Source organism: Pogonomyrmex barbatus, unplaced genomic scaffold (assembly GCF_055798465.1).
Source record: "Pogonomyrmex barbatus isolate J1 unplaced genomic scaffold, ASM5579846v1 scaffold13, whole genome shotgun sequence".
Taxonomy (NCBI): Eukaryota; Metazoa; Arthropoda; class Insecta; order Hymenoptera; family Formicidae; genus Pogonomyrmex; species Pogonomyrmex barbatus.
The window spans coordinates 4,725,039-4,746,773 of NW_028297109.1; the positions used below are offsets into that span (position 1 = coordinate 4,725,039).

General features: G+C 37.4%; 4 protein-coding genes and 1 long non-coding RNA gene across 16 annotated transcripts; 4 read left to right on the plus strand and 1 right to left on the minus strand.

Moving 5' to 3' along the window:
• Positions 1-71: 71 nt before the first annotated feature.
• Positions 72-1,958, plus strand: LOC112552520 (uncharacterized). Its single transcript, XR_016138238.1, has 2 exons — positions 72-208; positions 1,008-1,958. It is a non-coding gene; the product is annotated as an uncharacterized LOC112552520 (long non-coding RNA).
• Positions 1,091-4,675, minus strand: Hsp90 (heat shock protein 90). The gene is made up of 3 exons (XM_011636883.2): positions 4,345-4,675; positions 3,548-3,666; positions 1,091-3,462 (listed from the first exon to the last, which is right to left on the minus strand). Exons 1-3 carry the CDS (start codon positions 4,492-4,494, stop codon positions 1,563-1,565), a joined length of 2,169 nt encoding a protein of 722 aa, XP_011635185.1. The 5' UTR covers positions 4,495-4,675; the 3' UTR covers positions 1,091-1,562.
• A 165-nt stretch (positions 4,676-4,840) lies between these two features.
• Positions 4,841-6,485, plus strand: LOC105425897 (uncharacterized). Its single transcript, XM_011636886.3, has one exon. It carries the CDS (start codon positions 5,779-5,781, stop codon positions 6,265-6,267), a length of 489 nt encoding a protein of 162 aa, XP_011635188.2. The 5' UTR covers positions 4,841-5,778; the 3' UTR covers positions 6,268-6,485.
• On the plus strand, positions 6,278-9,850 carry LOC105425895 (nitric oxide synthase-interacting protein homolog). Of its 2 annotated transcripts, none has more exons than XM_011636884.3 (6): positions 6,278-6,564; positions 8,272-8,528; positions 8,611-8,722; positions 8,955-9,349; positions 9,431-9,539; positions 9,623-9,850. In XM_011636884.3, exons 2-6 carry the CDS (start codon positions 8,353-8,355, stop codon positions 9,692-9,694), a joined length of 864 nt encoding a protein of 287 aa, XP_011635186.1. In that variant the 5' UTR covers positions 6,278-6,564; positions 8,272-8,352; the 3' UTR covers positions 9,695-9,850. The 2 variants fall into 2 exon arrangements, with proteins under 2 accessions (XP_011635186.1, XP_011635187.1); XM_011636885.3 differs by having other exon boundaries at positions 6,278-6,450.
• Positions 9,851-10,560: 710 nt separating this feature from the next.
• On the plus strand, positions 10,561-19,631 carry LOC105425899 (uncharacterized). 11 transcript variants are annotated; one of them, XM_089072610.1, is made up of 7 exons: positions 15,279-15,677; positions 16,020-16,198; positions 17,342-17,493; positions 17,569-17,802; positions 17,925-17,984; positions 18,767-18,826; positions 19,117-19,631. In XM_089072610.1, exons 4-7 carry the CDS (start codon positions 17,766-17,768, stop codon positions 19,428-19,430), a joined length of 471 nt encoding a protein of 156 aa, XP_088928736.1. In that variant the 5' UTR covers positions 15,279-15,677; positions 16,020-16,198; positions 17,342-17,493; positions 17,569-17,765; the 3' UTR covers positions 19,431-19,631. The 11 variants fall into 11 exon arrangements, with proteins under 11 accessions (XP_011635191.2, XP_088928741.1, XP_088928734.1 ...); XM_089072611.1 differs by having other exon boundaries at positions 15,279-15,673; XM_089072617.1 differs by having other exon boundaries at positions 15,281-15,677; positions 19,180-19,631.
• The last annotated feature ends 2,104 nt before the right edge of the window (positions 19,632-21,735 follow it).

Genomic DNA, 21,735 nt, shown 5'->3' on the forward strand with positions numbered 1-21,735 from the left:
TTAGGTTAGGTTAGACGGTCCGATTATTGCCATGAAAAATATTTTTTATTTATTAGAGCTTGAATGTTGATCATAATTTATTATGACAATCCCTGATGCGTTTTTGTTAAAAAAATATCAGGAGAAAATTTATCGCTGAACTTATTGAAAGAAAATTTGTATATTAGAATTTAATATTTTTATCAAACAATTTATAGATTTTGCTTAGGTAATTAAAAAGTAAATGATTAATCTCGGCAATTGGTGTTCTCTCAGTCCCAACGGCCCATTCTGTAACTTGCTCCTAGCAAATTAAAAAAATTATATACATATTACAATTTAACTCCTTTATTATCACGCTTTTATATCCCAATAAACGTATTAATTAATAACATTTATATCTATATTAGATATAAATGTCCATTCAACATAATAAGTGTAATATATATGAATTGTATGTTACAACTATATTGTTAAATGAGAAATTTTAATATTTATATAACATCGGGAAAAAATTGTTATGTAATCATTTTTTAGTACTTAAATTTTAAATAATTAAAAAACTTTAAAAAATTAAAAAACTTTATTGTAGCTATATCAATTGATGTAAGAAAATACGTATTGTTGTCTGATTAATTACTGTTATAATAATTTAATTTTCTATTAATATTTTATGTATTATTAAAGGACTCAAGTAATCGAATCAAAATGTTTTATTTTTGTAATTATTCAATTTCTTTTATATATTGATTTATATATTGATAGCTAGTATTGTCTTTGTTTTTCTTTCTATATTTAATTTGAATTTCAGAGCTTTGTTTTATTCATTTTATATTTTTGCTATAAGAAAGAATTAAATGCAAATTAAAATAAAATGGAAGATTAAGAAACAATTAATAGACAAAATACTTGCATTTTTCAATTCTCATGACATAATTTTAAGTACAATATGAAATTTAAAAAAAAAAACTCAAATTATTCATCAATTACTTTTATCAAACACTATTTAAAATCAAAATATTTTTTAGATTACAGAATGACGAGTTATAATTTTTCGAAATAAAGGATTCGCAGGATGTGGATGTAATATCTGGATGAAGATACTTCAAAATTGATTAAATACGATTCCTTTTATTTTACTGCGCATGTTTACATGTTTATTCTATCAACTAATTTGAGGTGATATCGATGGAATGATGTAAGTATGAAATACGCAAAAATACGAAAGAATGTTATTGTGAAGTGAAAAACGAATCGGTATGTAAAATGTAAGAGAATGCATGGTTTAACATAATTAAACGGCGAACTGGTCTTTGCTTGTCGATAGAATTGTGTGCGGAAAACAGAATTCAGAAGTCTGTTCAATATTCTGTAAAGTTAATACAGATGCTCATTTGCTCTAAGTATGTATGACACATATCTCACCGGCAAATAAGGACCAAAATAAACAAAAAAAAAAAAAATGGATGAGAACACTCGAGACAATAAATAAAACTAAAAACAGTCTCTCGTTTCGCGGGGTCTAAAGTCTTTGGATTTGAGACTTATTAATATTTCACAATTCTTGCGATTTAATTTAAAGCTTAATCTACTTCCTCCATCCTCGACGCCTCTTCCGTGTCACCCTCCAACGTGGGCACTTCCATATCCATCTTTTCGTCTTCAGCGTTCGACGTATCTTCGTCGTCAAAGCCCAGACCGAGCTTGATCATTCTGTATATTCTAGACGCATGCACCTGCGGGTCCTCGAGCGCGAAGCCGGACGACAAGAGAGCAGTCTCGAACAATAACATGACTAGATCTTTGACAGACTTGTCGTGCTTATCGGCCTCAGCCTTTTGCCTCAGATTCTCCATGATAGGATGATCGGGGTTGATCTCGAGATGTTTTTTCGCAGCCATATATCCCATGGTAGACGTGTCACGGAGTGCCTGTGCCTTCATGATTCTCTCCATGTTTGCCGTCCAGCCGTACTGCGACGTGACGATGCAGCAAGGAGAATCGACCAACCTGTTGGATACTACCACCTTCTCTACCTTCTTATCCAAGATATCCTTCATAACTTTGCAAAGATTTTCAAATTTGGCTTTATCCTCCTCGCGCTTCTTCTTCTCCTCCTCATCCTCTGGCAATTCCAGACCCTCCTTCGTGACAGACACCAACTGCTTTCCATCGAATTCCTTCAATTGCTGAACGACATACTCATCGATGGGCTCCGTCATGTAGACGACCTCGAAGCCACGCTTCTTCACGCGCTCCACAAACGAACTGTTGGCTACCTGCTCCCTGCTCTCGCCAGTGATGTAGTAAATGTGCTTCTGGTTCTCCTTCATTCTACCAACATAATCCTTGAGCGAACACATCTCGTCGCCGGATGCAGAAGTGTGATAACGCAACAGCTCCGACAGCTTCTTTCTATTCTGGCTATCTTCGTGGATACCCAGTTTCAAATTCTTGCTGAATTGCTCGTAGCACTTCTTGTAATTCTCTTTGTCTTCTGACAATTCCTCGAAGAGTTCCAGGCATTTCTTGACAAGATTCTTTCTGATAACCTTTAGAATCTTATTTTGTTGCAGCATCTCACGAGAAATGTTCAGAGGTAAATCTTCGCTGTCTACGACGCCCTTGATGAAGTTCAAGTATTCTGGGATCAAGTCCTCGCAATTGTCCATAATAAAGACGCGACGCACATACAGTTTAATGTTGTTCTTCCTCTTCTTGTTCTCAAACAAGTCGAAGGGCGCACGACGTGGGATAAACAAAAGAGCTCTGAATTCAAGCTGTCCTTCAACCGAGAAATGCTTCACAGCCAGATGGTCTTCCCAGTCGTTGGTCAAGCTCTTATAGAACTCGCCATACTCCTCCTGCGTAATGTCATCCGGATTTCTCGTCCAGATCGGTTTCGTCTTGTTCAACTCCTCGTCTTCGGTGTATTTTTCCTTGATGGTCTTCTTCTTCTTTTTCTTCTCATCCTTAGGTTTATCTTCTTCCTCATCCTCGCCGACATCCTCAATCTTGGGCTTCTCATCCTCTGTCTCGCCCTCCTTTGCGGGCTCCTCCTCCTCGTCCTCACTCAGTTCCTTGTCTCGTTCCTTCTCGACGACAAGTTTAATGGGATAGCCAATGAACTGAGAATGTTTCTTGACGATTTCTTTGATCTTCGACTCCTCGAGGTATTCCGTCTGATCTTCCTTGATGTGCAGGATGATCTTAGTGCCTCGTCCAATAGGTTCGCCGTTATCAGGACGAACGGTGAACGAACCACCAGCAGAAGACTCCCACAAGTACTGCTCGTCATCGTTGTGCTTGGAGATTACGATGACTTTATCAGCTACGAGGTACGCCGAGTAGAAACCTACACCAAACTGTCCAATCATGGAAATATCAGCGCCTGCTTGCAGGGCCTCCATGAATGCCTTTGTGCCTGACTTGGCGATTGTACCCAGATTATTTACAAGATCAGCCTTAGTCATGCCAATGCCACTGTAAAAAAAATTTAATTTAAAAACAACTGTTATATTATACACTGTATATCATACACTTATCTTTATGACAGATTAATACTTACGAATCAAGAATTGTCAGGGTACGATCGTTCTTGTTCGGAATAATTTTAATGAATAGTTCCTTACAGGTATCCAGCTTGGATGGATCCGTAAGTGATTCATAGCGGATCTTGTCCAACGCCTAAAATGATTCACAAAGATTTCAGTAACAAAATTCATCATGTATCCATATTTATTTGATTATTCGTAAATTTATACAATTTTTTATTTTCTTAATACTCATGAATAACAAACAGAAAGATAGTGTTATATATTAATTACTACATGATATAAAATTCACATTCATTGAATTTCGTTAAAATAAAATATAATAAATATGCAGTATAACACTCTCTTCCAATTATAAATTTGTATATTTTCATGTATAGAATATATTCTGAAAAGAAAAATCGTCATCAATCAAATCTTATTTTAATTTCAAAATAATAAATTTTGAATCACTATTCTCTGCTATAATTTAAATTATATAAGAAAATAAGAATAAAGAAAATATTTTTGATTAATTAAAACAGATAATGTGATAAATATGCAGCCATAAATTATCATTTTCTATCATTTATCGATGTCAAACCGAAAGTAAAAAAAAAATTAAGAGCGACGATTTTCTTTCTTAAAATATATTCTATGAAAATTATAGAAAAATTGGAGGAAAGAGCATTGTACACTACATATTTATCTAAAATATAAAATTACGAGAGAATTTCGAAAGAATTTTCAATTAGATAAGCCAGAAAATGTAGGACACGTGGGGAAAAATTTCATTATTTAATTGAATTAAAAAAAACGACGGTGTACTCACATCGGACGAGTTGGAAATCAATTCTCGGATGAAGATTTCCTTGTTCGAGTAAAAGGTGTTGATGATCAAACTCATCAACTGGGCGATCTCGGCCTGGAAGGCGAAGGTCTCCACCTCGCCGGCATCCGTCATGCTCACGTCTTCGGGCATCCTTGCGATATCAGTCGGACGAGATGCAGATCGGTGAATAGAACACTACAGACGCCGAACGTACGAGTCACAGAATCACACTGCAAATTCGAACGTAGACGTACGGTGTACGCGGGGAGAAAATCGGTCGCGAAACAACGAACCGCTCAGCACGCAGTCACAGAGGTGAGTATTCAATAGTGGCGCGTCGCGTCGGCTTTTATCGAGCGCCGAATATTCTAGAAAGCGGAAACTGCCGGCTTCTAGAATGTTCTATCAAGCGAGCATCTCGAGACGAGTCACGAGCGGAATCGCGTGTCGCGCGGCAGGTGACATTGCCGTGAAAATTAATCGGGCGAATTAACGATTCGAGAGGAGCGTCGATTTTCACGCAGGGATTTTCCGTTCGGCGTCGGGCCGGTCTCTCGCTCGCTTGACTCGCGCATCACCGGAAGTGACGGAGCTCTCAGGAGAATCTAGAACCATCGCGATTACTCGCAACGTGCTCTTCGAAATAGATGGACGCATGTACATGTCGCGTGTGCGTATGTAATACGCATAGCTGTGCACGTGCGACGACGCGATCGACCAATGCTCTCTCTTTTTCTCTCTCTCTCTCTCTCTCTCGCTCGCTCGCCGAGTTCGAGGCTTTTCTCGGCGTACCGGAGATAATTCTGGACCACATAGGCGGCGTCGTTTCCGCACTTTTATCTCTTATTGAACGTCCTATTAATTTTTTCTGATTATTTGAATTCAGATAATTCTACATAGAAATGATCTCTTCCCGCGTAACGACTCCGACGATGTAATTCGTTTTCTCTCCTATTGTAAAAACTGGAAATTTATTAACGATTTTCCGACAAGGATTTTGTCGATTCGAACTGTGCTCCGTTTATTTTCGGCTGCAGCTCCAATTTCCACGGCTTTTTCGATTCGCCGAGATTCCTTGAAATCGCCTGATCGTGATTTGAGAACGTGTCGGTCGATCATGTCGCCGATTGTCGTGGCGCTCGGCGTCGTTTATGTCGATAATTTATGTAGTCTGTTCTTTATAGCTGATTAATGTACACTCATCGTACTTAAAATGTAATAAATATATATTCAAAGTTTGACAAAAACGAAGTAGAAGGTGTAGTGTAGCCCAGTGTAAAAATGGAAAATAAATCTAATATCAAGCTACATTCTCTCGCGCTTAATCAGATTTCTTGTTTTACGTGTATTTTTCTGACAGGACGTCCGTTGCGTCCGTTGCGTCCGTTGCGTCACGTCGTGTCGTATCGCACGTAGTCGGCAATTCTAACAATTATGGATCCCGGTATCCTTTCCCGGCTGATACCGCAGAGCAAGGAGCAAGTGCGACCCGCCTGCAAGAAATGCGGCTACGCCGGGCACTTAACCTATCAGTGCCGCAATTTCATCAAGATCGATCCCAACAAGGAGATCGTCCTGGATGTGAGCAGTACGAGCTCGGACAGCGATGAGAATTACGTCACCCCGCTGACGGAGTTGCGCGAGCGTGAGCTGCGGAGGAAGCTGCGGGAAGCGCGGAAGAAGCGCAGGGAAAAGAGGTCCAAGAAGAAACGCAAGAGGAAGCACGAGAGCTCGGAGGACAGCAGTGACAGCGACAGCGATAGCGACAGCGACAGCGACAGCGAATCCGAGTCCGAGTCGTCGTCCAAAGAGAAGAAGCGAAAGCAAAAGAAGCGGAAAAAGAGCTCGAAACGCAAGAAGCGCAAGAAGCATAAACGGGAGCGTAGCACATCCGGGAGCGAAGGAAGCGACAAGAAAAAATAAATCGTTCACGAGTTCCGGAGTTCCTGAGTGACCTCCAATTCTTTCCAGTTCTTTCCGTACTGTGAATATTGAACGGTATCATGACTATAACGTTTCGGTAATCCGCGCGCGCACGCTCGAACTCACGTCTCGACGTTTCGACGAGGACATCACCTTTGCCATCGTTCCACTGACTCAGACTTTGTAAATAAAAGCTGTGTGCATTCTTTTCTTTATAAGGAGCTTATAATTTCTACCGCAATATTCTTAACAAACGTCGTGACGTGAACACGTGAAAAAAGGGAGAGAATTTCAGAGGTTTTTTTTATTATGCATTTTTTTTTTAGATTCACTTTGATCAGATTCGATGATTTATTTATATTTATTTCTTCTAATGATTAATTTAAATTTACTTTTTATCTTTTTCAATTTCTAAAAATAAATTAAATCGAGATTAAAATTAATTCACATCAGTAGAAATGTTTCAATAGAATATTAGAAAGAAATAAGGAGGAAATTAATGTCTATTTTTATCAATTTAGATTAATTTCAATTTCGATTTAATTTTATTATTATTTTTTTATTTAAGAATTAAGAAAAGTGTAGATTAAAATTAATTTACATTGGTAGCAATGAATATAAAAGAAGTAAATTTAAACTGAAAGAAAATGGAATTGAAAGATTTAGTAGAAATTAATATTAATAATTATAATAGACATGAACATTAATGATTGATAGTGCAATTAATTTATCAAACGAAATATGCCAATTTATTAAAGTATTTATTATATAATTTGCAGGAAATAGGTTGCGTAGCTAGGAGAAGAGATTAGATTAGTAATTAATCGGGTTTTCTTCTTCAAACCGGATAAATTAATTATCAATTAAGTTTATCAGTTAAGTTAAAATAGTTTTTTATGCTGATATTCTGATTTCTAGCACAGTCACCATCTTAACGAGTCTGACATAAGCCAATCTGTTTAATCATTTTTTATAGAATAGTTTGAAGATTCTAGATAATTCTTTCAAAATTCGCTACTTGCGAAATTTACGATTCGAGGCGTCGCCACAAAAAAATGATTTCCTAACTTAGTCGAAAAGGTGAGAATGAAGAAAGAAAATTTGAAGCATAGTCACACGTCGACCAATCAGGCGCCAACACGGCAACATCAAATATGAATACTTATGTAAATTCCAAATCTTTGATATTTACGTGACAATCACATGATTATTTTGCTGCGTAAAGATATCAATTCGTTGACGCTCGATGTTCATTTTTAATATTAAAATAAATCACATGATCAAAGTAGTGATGTAGAATAATAAAATATGAATGGTCATTTTTGATTATGTATTCTATTTTAAAGTTGAAAATGAATGTTAGCATAAAAAGACACTTTTAATATTTCGAAATTCAGGAACTAATAAAAGCATTATTAGTGTCTTATCATAAACATATTATATTTATCTCAAAAAATTTTTATATCAGATACGTTTCTATCGTATTTAATTTTATTGTATCATCCAAAAGCATGACTTGTGTGAGTGAGACTCTGCACATAATGGAGGAACAGAAATAAATATTAAATTTTATATAAAGTATATAAATTTTATATATTATTTTGTACACATTTTGAATGAAATAAATATATATAACTGTATCTTATATTTAGTTAGCTGTATCTTATTTTTAGTTATGTCTATTTTTTTATTACATTTGATCTCCGTTCTTAATTTTCATCTTCAAAATTTAATATTTATTCTTGTATTCTTAAATTCTATTCTTGCTTCTCCATTGTATTTACATATTTTTTTCGCGGAGTGCTGGGTTATATTAGATCTGTTCTTTTTAGCTGAACTTTTGCACGTTTTATCTTTTCTCCTTTTTACTCCACCCTCGAAAGAAAAAGAGAAGAGATGACGGTGCAAGAAGTTCAACTGAAAAGAATAAATAACGACGCCATACTGGTTTCGTGGCATTCGAGGCGTTTGTTTCTCTCTGTTGAGTTTGTTCATTGTGAGTAGATTTTTGAACGAACGACGCTCGAAGAAAACGAGTAGCGTTGTCTTCGAAGAGAAGAATTATTCCGCGAATTTTTAACTGCGATGACGCGACACGCCAGGAATTGCACAGCGGGTGCGGTGTACACGTATCACGAGAAGAAGAAGGACGCCGCGGCGTCAGGTTATGGCACCAACACTCAACGAGTGGGAAAGGACTCCGTCAAGGATTTTGACTGTTGCTGTCTGACTTTGCAACCTTGCAGGAATCCAGTGATAACGTATGTATCTTATGGAACATATGTGCATTATCACATTGTCAAATATGTGTGTTTTTGTTAACGCTAATGTATGTGATTACAGAAAGGATGGTTATCTATTCGACAAGGAGGCGATATTGGAGTATATTTTGACTAAGAAAAGAGAATACGCGAGGAAGTTGAAGGAATATGAGAAGCAGAAACAAAAGGAAGAGGTAGATTATGGATAAAACTCGTTGCATTTGAAGAAAATTTAATCATTGATATCTGAGCAAATTGATCAATTGCAGTCGAACATTACATTGCGAGAATATTTGTTTGTGAATGGTTAATTTATTTATGGCTTTATAATTAAGATTAAAGCATGTAATTAGCATTATGTGCCAATTCCAAATCTAAATAAAATTGTCAGGATGATTGCACAGTTAATATATTAATATATTATAGGAACAATCACAAGAACAGACGGCTAATGAGGAACTGAAGAAGCTGCAGAATTTTCTAAAGACTGAGAAGACCATTGTATCAAGTGGTTCTAGTACTTTGGATGAAACTTCAGTTTCCAATATGAAAAATGGCAAGGATAAATTGTTACCAAGCTTTTGGATACCTTCAAAGACGCCGGAAGCGAAAGAAATTTCTTTGCAGAAACCTGACAAGACTATTTATTGTCCTGTCAGTGGAAAACCATTGAAAGTGAAAGATCTGATTCCAATAAAATTCACCGTGGTCCAGGATCCAGATGACAAGAGATCGCTTATTGTTAAACAGGCACGTTACATGTGTCCCATTACACATGATGTTTTGGGCAACAGTGTTCCCTGTGCTGTGATAAAAACAACGTAAGGGCAATGAATGAACGTTTATCTTTGTTGAATGACAAATAATGATTGTGTAAATATTTAATTATTTTGTATTTACAGTGGTGATGTGGTTACCATGGAATGTGTGGAAAAATTGATAAAAAAGGACTGGATCAATCCTTTAGACAATTCTAAATTGACGCCGTCGGATATCATCCCTCTGCAAAGAGTAAATATTCCAGATATAGTACAGATATAGACACACATAAATCAATGACATAAATATTGATACTAACCTTTATAATTTTTCAGGGTGGAACTGGTTACGCATCTGTTAATGATTCATTAGAAGGCAAGCATGAAAGACCGGTGTTACAAGCATAAAGAAAAATTCTCATGTTATGTTATGTGTACAGATGTCTTCTATTTATTTGAGAAAGTACAAATTTTAATGTAAATTAAAATGTAGTTAAGAATTAACTAGTTTATATACATATTATTTAATTTATATATTTTTAATAAACTCGAGCATTGAAATAATGTCTTAACGTTATGCTAGTGTAATATCCTACAATTAGAAATTAGCAAAATTAAAATATGAGAATGTAGAGAGAAAGTTAAAAATTAAAGATATTAGGCAAGCATGCATAATAATAACTATATTTATATATAATTGATATATATGCAATTTTAGACAATTTTCTATTTAATTAAAGAAATTAAATTTAATTTATAAATCTATATGTGAAAGTTTCAAAATTTGGAATCTTGTTCGAAAATCTTGTTAGAAAATAAAATGTACATTTTGGACACCAGGACGAATCTACAATAGAAATGGATAAAGGAAATCATAGGTATATTTTGAATTTTTTATGGAAGGAGTTTTTATTAATTTTTCAGTAATAATTTTTTGGATTAATGAATTACTTCTCTGGATCATTTTTAAAATTTAGAATATCTTTCTGATTTTGAGTGAGAAAAAAATATTAAATTTTATTATATTTAATATTATTTAATATCATTAAATAATTTTATTTAATTTAATATTATTTTAATATTATTATATTAGATGAATTGTAACTTTAACTGTTTTTTTAATTTCGGGGGGAGAGTTTGAATTCTTCTGGATATGTTCGTGAATGAGACACGAGAAAAATTCGTCTTGAAATCGACGGGGAATGGGAACGGGGATAGTGGCGCCATCTCGAGCGACATGGTCTTTCAAGGGGAGCTCGCAAAGAAATACGCGCTCCGCCGGGTAAGCGGCAATCTGCGAGACGGCGTTCCAACGGTTCGCTGCCGCGCGTCGGGTCCGCGCGCGCGTTCGAAAGACGAAGTTGAGTTTCGAGTTCCATGCGTGCGTGCGTGCGTGCGTGCGTGTTTTATACGAATTATCATCGAAACGGCCATACAACAACGAGGACAAAGAACGACGACGACGACGACAAAGAGGTGAGTGCGCTCGAAACTTTTGCGATTTTACGAGTCTTGACATGCCGCGAATTATCGTATTCGCGACGCGGAAACCCACGTATCTCCTCTTCGCACATTAGTTTCACGTGTTTTTCATCCCTTTCCTTCCTTACAGAGACGCATCGTCCTCTGCACATTCGTACATGGTCGAGTCGTTTCGAGCGCGAAGAGTTCGCGTGGCGAACGCGAATCATGTGAATCCGCGGCGGCGCGGACGATCCTCTGCGCGTTTGAACAGTGCGATCGGCGATTATGATACTCGCGTCCGACAATAAATAGCGTAAGTAGGACATGTAAATGCATCGATTGCCGATCTGTCGCGTGCGAGACAATCCGGGGCTGCAAGCGTCTCGCCCGAGCAATGCGCTTAGCTCCAGTTTAATTATCCGCGTACCTTTATGCGCGCGGATAATAGGAATTTCTACGAAGCGATACACGATCGTTGAAAAGGAAAGTTCGGATTTTTCTAAATAACTCGTTTTTCTCGCGTCTCTCCAATGTTTTTCCTACTCTCGCCATTCATTCGCCGAGTTTCTTTTCGCGCAGCGTCGTATATCATACGACTCTTATCAATCTTGAAAAACTCGACGAATCATCAATCGGGATACATTTAAATCGCTCGCATGGATAGTAAAACTAGTGGCACGTAGAAAAATGAACAATAAAAGCAAGTCAATCAAGTTGAAAATGAGAGGAAATGCAGGACTACATTAAGCGGTAAGCAGTTAGGTCAATCAAATCAAGTTGAGAATCCTCGAAAATGCAGGATTATCACTTCCAGCGATGATCGATCAAGTTGTTGACGTACTAAAGTTACGTTTTTTCTACGTGCCACTTAAGAAAGCTTGAGAAAGCGCGGGAGCTTTCGACGGCGTTATCGCGCGCGTTATGTATGTAAGCGATGCGAGAAGATAATACGATCGCGCGAGAAGAGGATTCGACGAACTTCCCGTCACGCTCGCCCTCGAATTCGATCGAATTCCTCGAGTTTATCCGCGCGCTCCGAGTGAGAGAGGGGGAGAGGGGGGGGGGGAGGGGGAGAAGAGAACTCGAGCTCGTCGCCCGCTCCAATTTGTTGTAGTCCACGCAATTGAAGCGGCGGAACGAGCGAGCGGTTCAATGGCTGAAGGAACCGGAGGCGACGTATCACAATATCACGTCGCACACAGGAGACGATGATATAACGCGCCGCGTCGCGACGCGGCTCTTATCGCCGCCGCGCGCACGCACACACGCATATATATATATATATATACACACGCGTGCAAGCACGGCCGCGGGGCTCGGTAACGCTCGTAATACGCATGCACACGACGCATAGCACGAGCTCGTGGTTACGCCTGCAACACGCTCCGCGATCACGACCAAAGATTTTTCTAAACGAATGCACCCGCTTTTCACGCTGCACCACGTACGCTTCTTCCACGGGAGATGATGAATCGAACGGAAGGCGGGAATTTGAAAATTTAACACTCTCTCAGAGATAACAGTTTTCGAAACGGTTGTACATACGAAACGAGCAGTTTAAACATTTGGCCAGATACAAATCTGAAAATAATTTTTGGGAGTCAATTGAAGTTACTATGTTCACATTGGTCATGGAATATCAAAATTTTTTTTAAATTGTTAATTGCTTAAGCATTCTACACAATAATTTTTTGATGGATTAATACAATTATTTTCAGATCTGTGGCTGATTAAATTTTTAGATTATTTCAGCAAAATTGTTCTTTCTTGTACGAACAAATGGTTTTAAACATAGAATCGAGATCTGATAAAAATAACTAGTATTGATCTTAAATCAATTTTAAGCAAGTTATAACTTAAAATCGAATAATACAATAATAGGAATTTGGATAACATAATTGTGCGGTTTTTTCCGAAAGTTTGATTTAGTAAAAAAATTGTGTGACTCCTTATCGATTTTTGAGAAGTTATCTCAAATTGATATTTTATTTTTATTTTTAATTCTAATTTTATATTGATTAACTCTAGAAAATTGCGGCAGGTTTAATTAAATTATGCAAGAATTCTATTTATACGGGAGCTTCTATCTTATATTTAAAATTAAAGATAAACAATTTTCCATTTTGAGATTTAAATACCTTCGACTTTCTTCAAGAGAATTTTACGATTCTAAGGTAGATGAAATAATGATTGAGAAAAATCGATCTGGCTGTCTAAATCAATTATAAAAATTTTAATTCAAGATTAAAAACAGAAAGAGAAATTCGACTTTAAATCATTCATCAACCCGTTCATTCGGGGATGTCCCGTATATCCCGTAAGCTCGAGAATCACGTCAGTGTTCATTCCCGATGCATTGCAGAATATGTAAGTGAGAAATTACTATGCGTATCGGTCGGCTGTTACATAATGGTTAAAAACGATGAGATATACGGAACCAAGCGGCGATATGATTATGTAAGAAGACAAGCCAGTTATGGAGAGCTCGCGAAAATATATATTTTTCACACGCGGGACATTTTATAGCTATCGCATAGATAACGCGAGTTTGTTTTTATCGAATTGTGTATCTTGCAAATGCATCGCATTCTCGAATACAACAATTTGCCCGGTGAGACGTTGCCTTCTGTTTTTTCCTAGAGCTAATCGATACTCTTTCCTCGATGCGATGCATCTCGATCTCCCATTTGTTTACTAGCTCGACTCGATCTCTTAAAAAGATAATTAACGTTATACACGTCTGTTACATCGACTAGTTACATAACGGAAATTCAAGGAACGACTGGAGAATGATTCTTTTCATTACAGCGATGATATGGGTATTTGACCGGTTACTAGTAAATTTATTCGTATTCTTTTATGCATTCATCTGCTGTGATCCTTTAGGATGTCCAAGCCTTACTGCGAATCCTCGTAATTGTGTCTTAATTGCAGCTTTGATCAAACTCTCGCGTGACTTGACTATAAATTTTGTTGAGTTCTGATTTTTCTTTTTAAATGACATATATATACTAATTTAATAATAATGTGATTATTATTAAATTAAAATTATTTAAGAAATTTAATAAAGTCATATAAATATACATAATAATAATAATACGTAATGTAAGAGATGTTATCGCGGACTGCAAACTTTATCTTAATGAATTTGAGAAGCCATATTTCCTTTAATAAAAATTTAATCGGATTTAATAATTTATTAGACGTCGTTAAATTTTTAATCTTTATTAAATATTTTTATGTTACAGATTATTTTTAGTTGAAAATCTTTGTTAATAAATTATCAAATTATGAAAGTAAAGTAGAATTAATCGAGGAAGATAGAAATTCATTTGGATATTATGTATGGAAAGAATAGTTTTGATAGTTTGGAAAGAATAGTTTTATATATCTAAAACTTTGACTAGATTTGAGAATAACTTCGTTAGATCATTCAAATAATTATGTAGGACGTTCAAATTGATTGCTAGATTATAAAAAAAATTTTGCGGTATTATCGTCACACCTAAAGCTTAATGACTTAATAAAATTATTTTATTAAATTTGGTCAATTCAACAAAATCATTTTTTGTATATTTCAAACTTAACTAAGGGAAAAATAAGACCTGACAATAAAGAAGAAAAATAATTTGATTAAATTACATAATTACATAATTCGATTGAGAGATATTTCTTCTCCATATACTTTCCCAAGATGCATAAAATTGATTCCAAATTTCGACACAACCATATGAATGAAGTTTGCACCGCGATAGTGAAACACACTTTGCACATACATCGGTGTACATGCACCGTGATACGTACTTTCACTGCGAACGACCGATATATTCACCCTATATATTCGCATACACGCATACAGGAATCTGGACACGAGGAATTTTTTTCCGGGCGACGGGCGCATTATCCCGAGAAGCAGATTACTTATTCAAGGTTGGCCGAGGAAGCCATCGCCCACATCGGTAAAGCCTCGCAAGTGTAATCGATGATTCAGTTTTCCTGGCCGTCCCTCTCGTCAATTCCGCGCGCTCTCTCAGCCGATGGGCGTTACGTAAAGATCCGCGACCCGAGCGGACGGGAATCGTTTCAGTCGTGACCGATTGACAGAAAAATCGTATTATCGAAGCGATTACTATGCCGCGGGCGCGCACGCGAAGTGCACGCGAAGTGCACCTACGATGTCGCCCCGCTGAATGGGATCTCTCGCGACGCGATTCGTGCGATCGTAGATTCGCGAAAAAATCGAAAGAGAAGAGATCATTAGCAAATCGTCGTGAGGCTTCCGCGCGATTCGTATTGGTTGATCGAACCCGGAAGATTTCGGCGGGGAATCGAGCGGCGTCGTGCGATCGGCGAGCCGGAATGCGATCGCTCTTAAATCCGCGAGCGATCGGGGTTACTTTACACGAGCACACGTACGACGCGGCGGGTCGCGGGAGGGGTTACCTCGGTGGGAAAATGACCGCCGTGCTCGAGAATTGCTTTGATATGAGGTAATGCGCACTACAAAACACGCAAGGAGCATTACGTAACGTTTAAACATGTGTGTGTGTGTGTGTGTGTGTGTGTGTGTGTGTGTGTGTGGTGTGTGTGTGTGTGTGTGTGGTGTGTGTGTGTGTGTGTGTGTGTGTGTGTGTGTGTGTGTGTGTGTGTGTGTGTGTGTGTGTGTGTGTGTGTGTGTGTGTGTGTGTGTGTGTGTGTGTGTGTGTGCGTGCGTGTGTGCGCACGCTGCGGCGACCGGCGGTTGGTATATTTATTAACGAGCGATCGTGGCTGCGGTTTTCGTCATGAAGAAACAGTCGGCCCGATCGCTCGAACGATTTCCAAACAACCGCAACGACGGATTCCGGATCGGTGGCGAAGTTTACGGGAGCAATTAGCACAAAATCTCTATCTAGTATGACAAGGATTTGCAACTGCAGGAAAGTAGGTATGAATTGGCGATTTCCTGTTGGCAGTCCGAATCGAAGCATGAAAACGTTTCGAAAGCTCCGTTTTTGAAAGTTTCTATGTGAGATAAGAATTTTAAATCCAAGTTTCAAATATTCGCGAATTTAGAAAGCTTATTTAATTTTAAAATTCTTGGATCTAATTCAGAAATTCTTCTTGGATTTTTAGAATAAATAAATAAATAAATATATATATATATATCTGAAAAATTATTTTGTTCGGCCGTCAAAATAATTATGTAGGACGTTTAATTTAATTGCTAAAATACAAAAAAAAAATTTGCATTTTATTTTCATGATATTTAAACAAAATTAATTTTCAGATTTGTATCTGGTCAAATTTTTAAATTCTCGCAAGATTGTTCATTCCGTGAAGTTTTCTTGGCGACGAACTGGGCAGGGTACTTTCCCCGTAGAGGAAGCGGATTGCATCCGCGAGTTGCACACACGACTCTGGAAAGGTCAAAGTGTTTCGAATGCAAATCGCATTAGGCCCGTAAAGGTACATAATACCCACTCAGTAAATGCGGGACGCGAATCCAACCGGCCGGCCAGTCGGTCCATTGACGTTCTCTCGCGTGCGATAATTATTTTCACGTGGCGGTGGGAAACGTGAGCGAAACGTGAAATGCAATTTCGTCATTCACATTTTCATGTCGCGACGACACGCGCACATTGCAATCACCCGCAAAACGCCTTGTCGCGTTCCGCGTGCGTTTATCTCACTCGGAATTCGCTCTTCCGTAAATCAATGCGGGAGAAACGATTTGAAATCACTTTCTCGAACGTGTGTTCAGCAGCGAACGATGTTCGATTCGAAACGTGTCGCGGTGTTTCAATGTCGACGGGTATCTCTCGCGGAAGATTGCGCACGGGTTCCTTTTCTTTTTCCATTTCGATTTCAGAAATTGCGCTCTCGTATCTTTGCAAATGAGACGCGACGGCGTGTCGGACCGGTTAAGCAGCGGCAGCGCTAATCTAGAAAGCGCGCGAATTAAATTTACATAACGGAATTATTGCGAATGTTACATTACGGCCTTGATTGCGTGTATGAGTGCGTGCGTGCGTGCGTGCACGTGTGCACGCGTGCGGGCGGACGGGCGTGTTTTGCGTCACAGGTCAGGCGCATAGTGAACATCGAAAGCGGCGAGTCCGGATATCGGTGGCACTTCGGGAATTACATAACTGCGCATTGATAAGGAAATAAGTCAAGCCTTGACATTGTGGACTCCCGATCCGGCTGTTTTTGTTGAAGATCGGGCTCCCCCGATCGCTGGCAAATGCGGAAATCGACGCTTCTGACACGCTTTAAACGAGCAAATAAGTAACATTTTTCCGCAATGTTAGTCATTTATCTCGCTACAGTATTACATGATGATTATTTATCACGTTTTTAACGTTGCTTTTTTTGCGATTATTTCCGCTTTCAACGTTGCTCGAGTTAACGACGTTAACACGGATAGATTTTTTTTTTAATCGGAATACACCGAAGACTTTTTTCTTTTCTTCTTTTTCTTCTAAATTCAGAAAAGTCAGATCTCTCCTTTTAAATTAACTCTTAAGCACAGGTGTGCGATCTGCACGTCTCTATGCGAAAGAAACGTCTGTCCTTTCCATAAGTTTTATATACATTTTTTTTCTCTAGATCGTATATAATAAGATGACATAACGAAACAATTATTATATGCAACAATTTCTTACATGTGATGTTGGACGTTCAGTCGCAGATTATGTAAAATAACAATTAATTACTCGTACGCGTGCTATGAAATAATATCTTTTGAAAAAAAAAAATGTGTAAGTTCTGTTTAATTTCTTGGATGGCCTTGTCCGGCGTTTAACAGTATTCTAAAATGTCGTTCTCTGGAACAGGCACACAGGTGGACGACGGGACTGTTTTTGTGATTCGTCGATGCGACGACGTTAGGGGATGTCGTTGGCAAGGCATAACCTGTCAACCACAGGCGCTGATGATGTTTATATAATCATGTGGTTAAATTGTTGCACACTGTGTTGTCCGTGCGCTTACGTAACTGAAATTCAATTGCATTTTCACGGAAAACTGGTAAATGTATTACCGTTGTACTCGTCGTATCGGACTTAAGGGTAAGCTCGACGCTTTCCCACAGAAAGGTCGCGAAAAGTTCCGCGCTGATCAAAGTCCCTTTTTCGGGAACTTTGCGATCGACTTGGTAGGAAAAATTGAATGTGAATTCTTCTTTTTGCAGATACCGGTACTATGAGGCCGCACAAATGGATGCGTAAGACATCCGGAAGCAGATTCGAAGGTACGATATTATTTGATACTCCCAGTTCTCATTTTATTCGAGTAACATTTAAAAAAAAAATATATATATATATATAAGGCAAAAATATATATATTCTCTTTTTTCATTGAGACGATATTTGGCGGATTAAGAATTGATCGTTTGAATTTTATTCTACGTGTAAGTTAAAAAAAAAGTTAAAAATCCCCCCTTAGAAGTGAAATGTCGATTTAGTTGTTCAAGAGCGCAGATGCTCGTTACGACGCGACAATGGAGGATAAGATCCTAACAAGCGCTCGGTGAGCACCTGATATAACTCCTGACATATCTCGTTATTGCGTTAGCATTTGTGCATCGAGTCGCTGATATCATTCAAGGAAGCGCAACATTTATTTCTTACGTCGCAATTTCCATATCGCGAATGATACTGGATTCATGAATAAGCGCTGTTGTCTACTTAATTATACATACACCGACACGTCGTTTAATTGTTTCAATTTCTATCAAAGTCCCGGCTACAAATTATATGTACCGAGCGAAGAGATCTCATCGATATTTTTCCTTGGCTTGTAAAATATCGCCAGCTTTTTTTCTCTCGTGTCATCACGCTGAATCTTAATTTACGTCTTAATTCGCTGTTCTGTCCGTTTGAGCGTGAAGTTTATTCGCCCTGCTCGTTTGTCCCGGCGCACAAACGACAAATTGTCGCGGAAGACAGGCGTCCAATTATAAAAATTCGCGCGACCGATGAATCAATCATGATTTAATAATTCGACGTTCTGTTGCGATGGCTTGTTTTGCAGGCATCGATATGTTTCAGCCAAATGAATGGACGCATGGAAGGGCCCGATACGCATCTGAAGGTAAGCTCGGCATTTCGTTAATCGGTTTTTAAGAAATGTATCACACCTATTTTTATACAAATATTCTAAATCGCATTAAAAAAAAAAAAAATTTAGAATCTGAATGAAAAATTATTTAAATAAATAATTAGAGATACGTTCCAAAATTTAATTAAGAAATAATAAATCTTTTTTTATATTTTTTTAAATGTTTTTTTATCCAGGTTCTAAAGTGGCGCAAAATTTTTTGTATTTTTTTTTAAATACGATTTAGAATAATTTATAATTTTTTTCATTATAAATTAAAATAGGTATAATGTCTTTGTTTCCAAATAATATGCTTTCGCTGATTGACAATGCGGCGGACGGTGAAGCACGTGATTGTCGAAAGAAAAGTAATAAGAATAGACATCGGCACGCTGACTCTTGGATGTTACGGCGGCAAGATGACACAATGATTATAACTGTTTCCGCGAAAGTATTGTGTTACAAGAGGAGGGTCAGCTTACCAATCAATGTTGAGAAACGAATTCCGGAATCACCGGTCAGTTCGGAATTCGAGGATACCGACATTCTCCTCCTCCTTACCGGTGGTAACCCAAGTAAATTGATACTCGATATGTGAGCGAAGGCATACACGTTTAATGTTAATAACGTTACGTCCATTACGCCCATCCCCGATTTCTTAATCATAATTGATTAATGATTACGAGAGATATATATAATGAGATGATTCAGTTGCGATACAGGCGATACATCGAATGTTTAAATGAATGCATAACGAAGCAATTATATGCTAATAATATATATAGACGATTAGAAATTGCACGATTTATCTTTTTTTTTTTTCAGAAAACAAAAAAACATATTACGAAATATTAATAAGCGTAATAAATTAATGTGCGCGATGCGCACAACTAGCGTGTTTTCGATCGTCTTTCTTTACGAGTTTCACCTCTTGGCGCATAAAATTCGCCGCCCACGTCGGGAAAAAGTATCGCGCCGTTTTATCCCCAAATTTCATCGATGTCGTCGGTCTCAGCGTTAACGAAGGTCAAAGATCGTTATTAAAAACGCGAATAATTGGATAAACGCGCGCCCACAGAGCGCTATGAAATCACTGTAAATTAATCGACGGGGGCTGATCTCCGCTTACTAAAAAATCACGCTAATGAGTGGAACAAGGCAGATTTGGCCTTGGAGGAGGGGAGGGGAGGGATCGGGAGCGGGCTGTGGTCACTTCAAACGTCGATGCCGATCGTAAACCGGGCAGTATCATACACACAAAAGCGTATTGACGATAATAATTAACGCTCCGCTTCAAACGGTTGTACAGATGCGCGCGGTCGAGGCAGGCTTAGCTCATGTAATTAACGCTAATTAATACATTGCAATCGGCTCGGTCGCGGAATCTCACCGATGACACGGATTTAAGGGATGAAAAACGATTAAGGAGAAACGGATATCTACGGGTGTCTAAGAACAGTTTTGCTGAGGGATCTAAAAATTTGGCTGGATACAGATCTAAAAAATAATCTTGTTGAATCATCAAAATAATTATGCAGAATATTCAAATTGTTTGCTAAAATATAAAGAAAAAAACATTGCAATATTATCATTATGTTTAAACATCCTATATAATAATTTTAATAAGTGAAATGGTTTTTTAGATTTGTATCTGACTAAATTTTTAAATCTTTCAGCAAAATTATTCTTTCCGTGTTCGTTTTTCATCGATCACCGATATCGAACAGACGATCTTTTTTATTTCAACATAGCAATTTGTTTCAATAATCATAATCATTATCTGAACGTTTCTGGATAAATAATCGCGATTTACTTTACGACTAACGACTGTTTTTTGCATGCAGCTCTTTTTATATAATATAATTTGTATTCTACACACATTTCTTAATATTTATAATCATCCTCAGGGATGATGAGCAAGTTCATTTATTTTTTTCTCGAGTTTGAGAGAGAAGCTGATATAATAGTTGGGACTGATACAACTGGTGTAACAACATTGATATAGCCTAGCCAATTAATAAAGACTTTGACATCACAAAATTAAAATGATATTAAAAATTTCTCGCAGGTGGCACCGTACAGTGGCAATTATTATTATTATTTTAATACTAAGCGAATTGCGCGCAAAGGTAAACCGGTTAGCTGAAGGCTAACATTTCGAATGTCTATGAAAAGTAAGAAATAAACTTGGAGTTACGTTATAAAGAATAATTCCACGGGAAGAAATACGCTGACCGTTCGCTTCGTTCGTGCCTTTATCAGAATGCATGATATTAAAATGTTAGCGCGTTAACCAATTACGTTATATATTAATAAAGTTATGTAAGGCATTAGGATGGCAGGCATTAATTAGTTGGCTTTAAATACATATATATTGTTACGTACTATACGATGAAACGTTGTACGTTAATTAAATTTGCAGTGACATAAAGTGAACAATCCGTATAAATTTATATTTTTTTTCAATTTCTGCATTTTTTTCTGAAATTTACATATTAGTAATATCTGTGTGTGTATTGGGCGAATGTATGTTCGTGTATGAAAAAAAACTTTCTGCACCTCGTTAAGACACTGTACAGACAGGTTGAATCCAGAAATACTTTAAAAATATTGATATGGCTGAAAGGCTATTATGCGGTTTCTAAATTACGTGTTGAAAATCACATCGCATAGCGGCTGATTGCTACCGTCATACTCGTGATTTTTCAACGCAGACAACTTAAACAGATAGCAGCGGGGAAGTTGCAAGATATATTTATTTATTTTTCATCAGTTTGCATATGCAAGTTTGCAGTTAATGACATGTTTCTTTCACGGTCGTTTATTATTACCTTTTTATTATTTAATTGTTTTAATAAGTCTAATATAATTTATTTTTAATAGATTGTGACAATCTAATTATG

Coding starts and splice junctions, on each gene's coding strand:
- Hsp90 (XM_011636883.2), bottom strand. CDS start 4,494: ATGCCCGAAGACGTGAGCATGACGGATGCCGGCGAGGTGGAGACCTTC. Junction 3,667..4,344: donor TGATTTCCAACTCGTCCGAT/GTGAGTACACCG, acceptor GAATCATTTTAG/GCGTTGGACAAGATCCGCTA. Junction 3,463..3,547: donor ACCCTGACAATTCTTGATTC/GTAAGTATTAAT, acceptor TTTTTTTTACAG/TGGCATTGGCATGACTAAGG.
- LOC105425897 (XM_011636886.3), top strand. CDS start 5,779: ATGGATCCCGGTATCCTTTCCCGGCTGATACCGCAGAGCAAGGAGCAA.
- LOC105425895 (XM_011636884.3), top strand. CDS start 8,353: ATGACGCGACACGCCAGGAATTGCACAGCGGGTGCGGTGTACACGTAT. Junction 8,723..8,954: donor AGCAGAAACAAAAGGAAGAG/GTAGATTATGGA, acceptor AATATATTATAG/GAACAATCACAAGAACAGAC. Junction 9,350..9,430: donor TGTGCTGTGATAAAAACAAC/GTAAGGGCAATG, acceptor TTGTATTTACAG/TGGTGATGTGGTTACCATGG.
- LOC105425899 (XM_089072608.1), top strand. CDS start 14,445: ATGCATAAAATTGATTCCAAATTTCGACACAACCATATGAATGAAGTT. Junction 14,710..17,924: donor GGAAGCCATCGCCCACATCG/GTAAAGCCTCGC, acceptor TTCTTTTTGCAG/ATACCGGTACTATGAGGCCG. Junction 17,985..18,766: donor ATCCGGAAGCAGATTCGAAG/GTACGATATTAT, acceptor CTTGTTTTGCAG/GCATCGATATGTTTCAGCCA.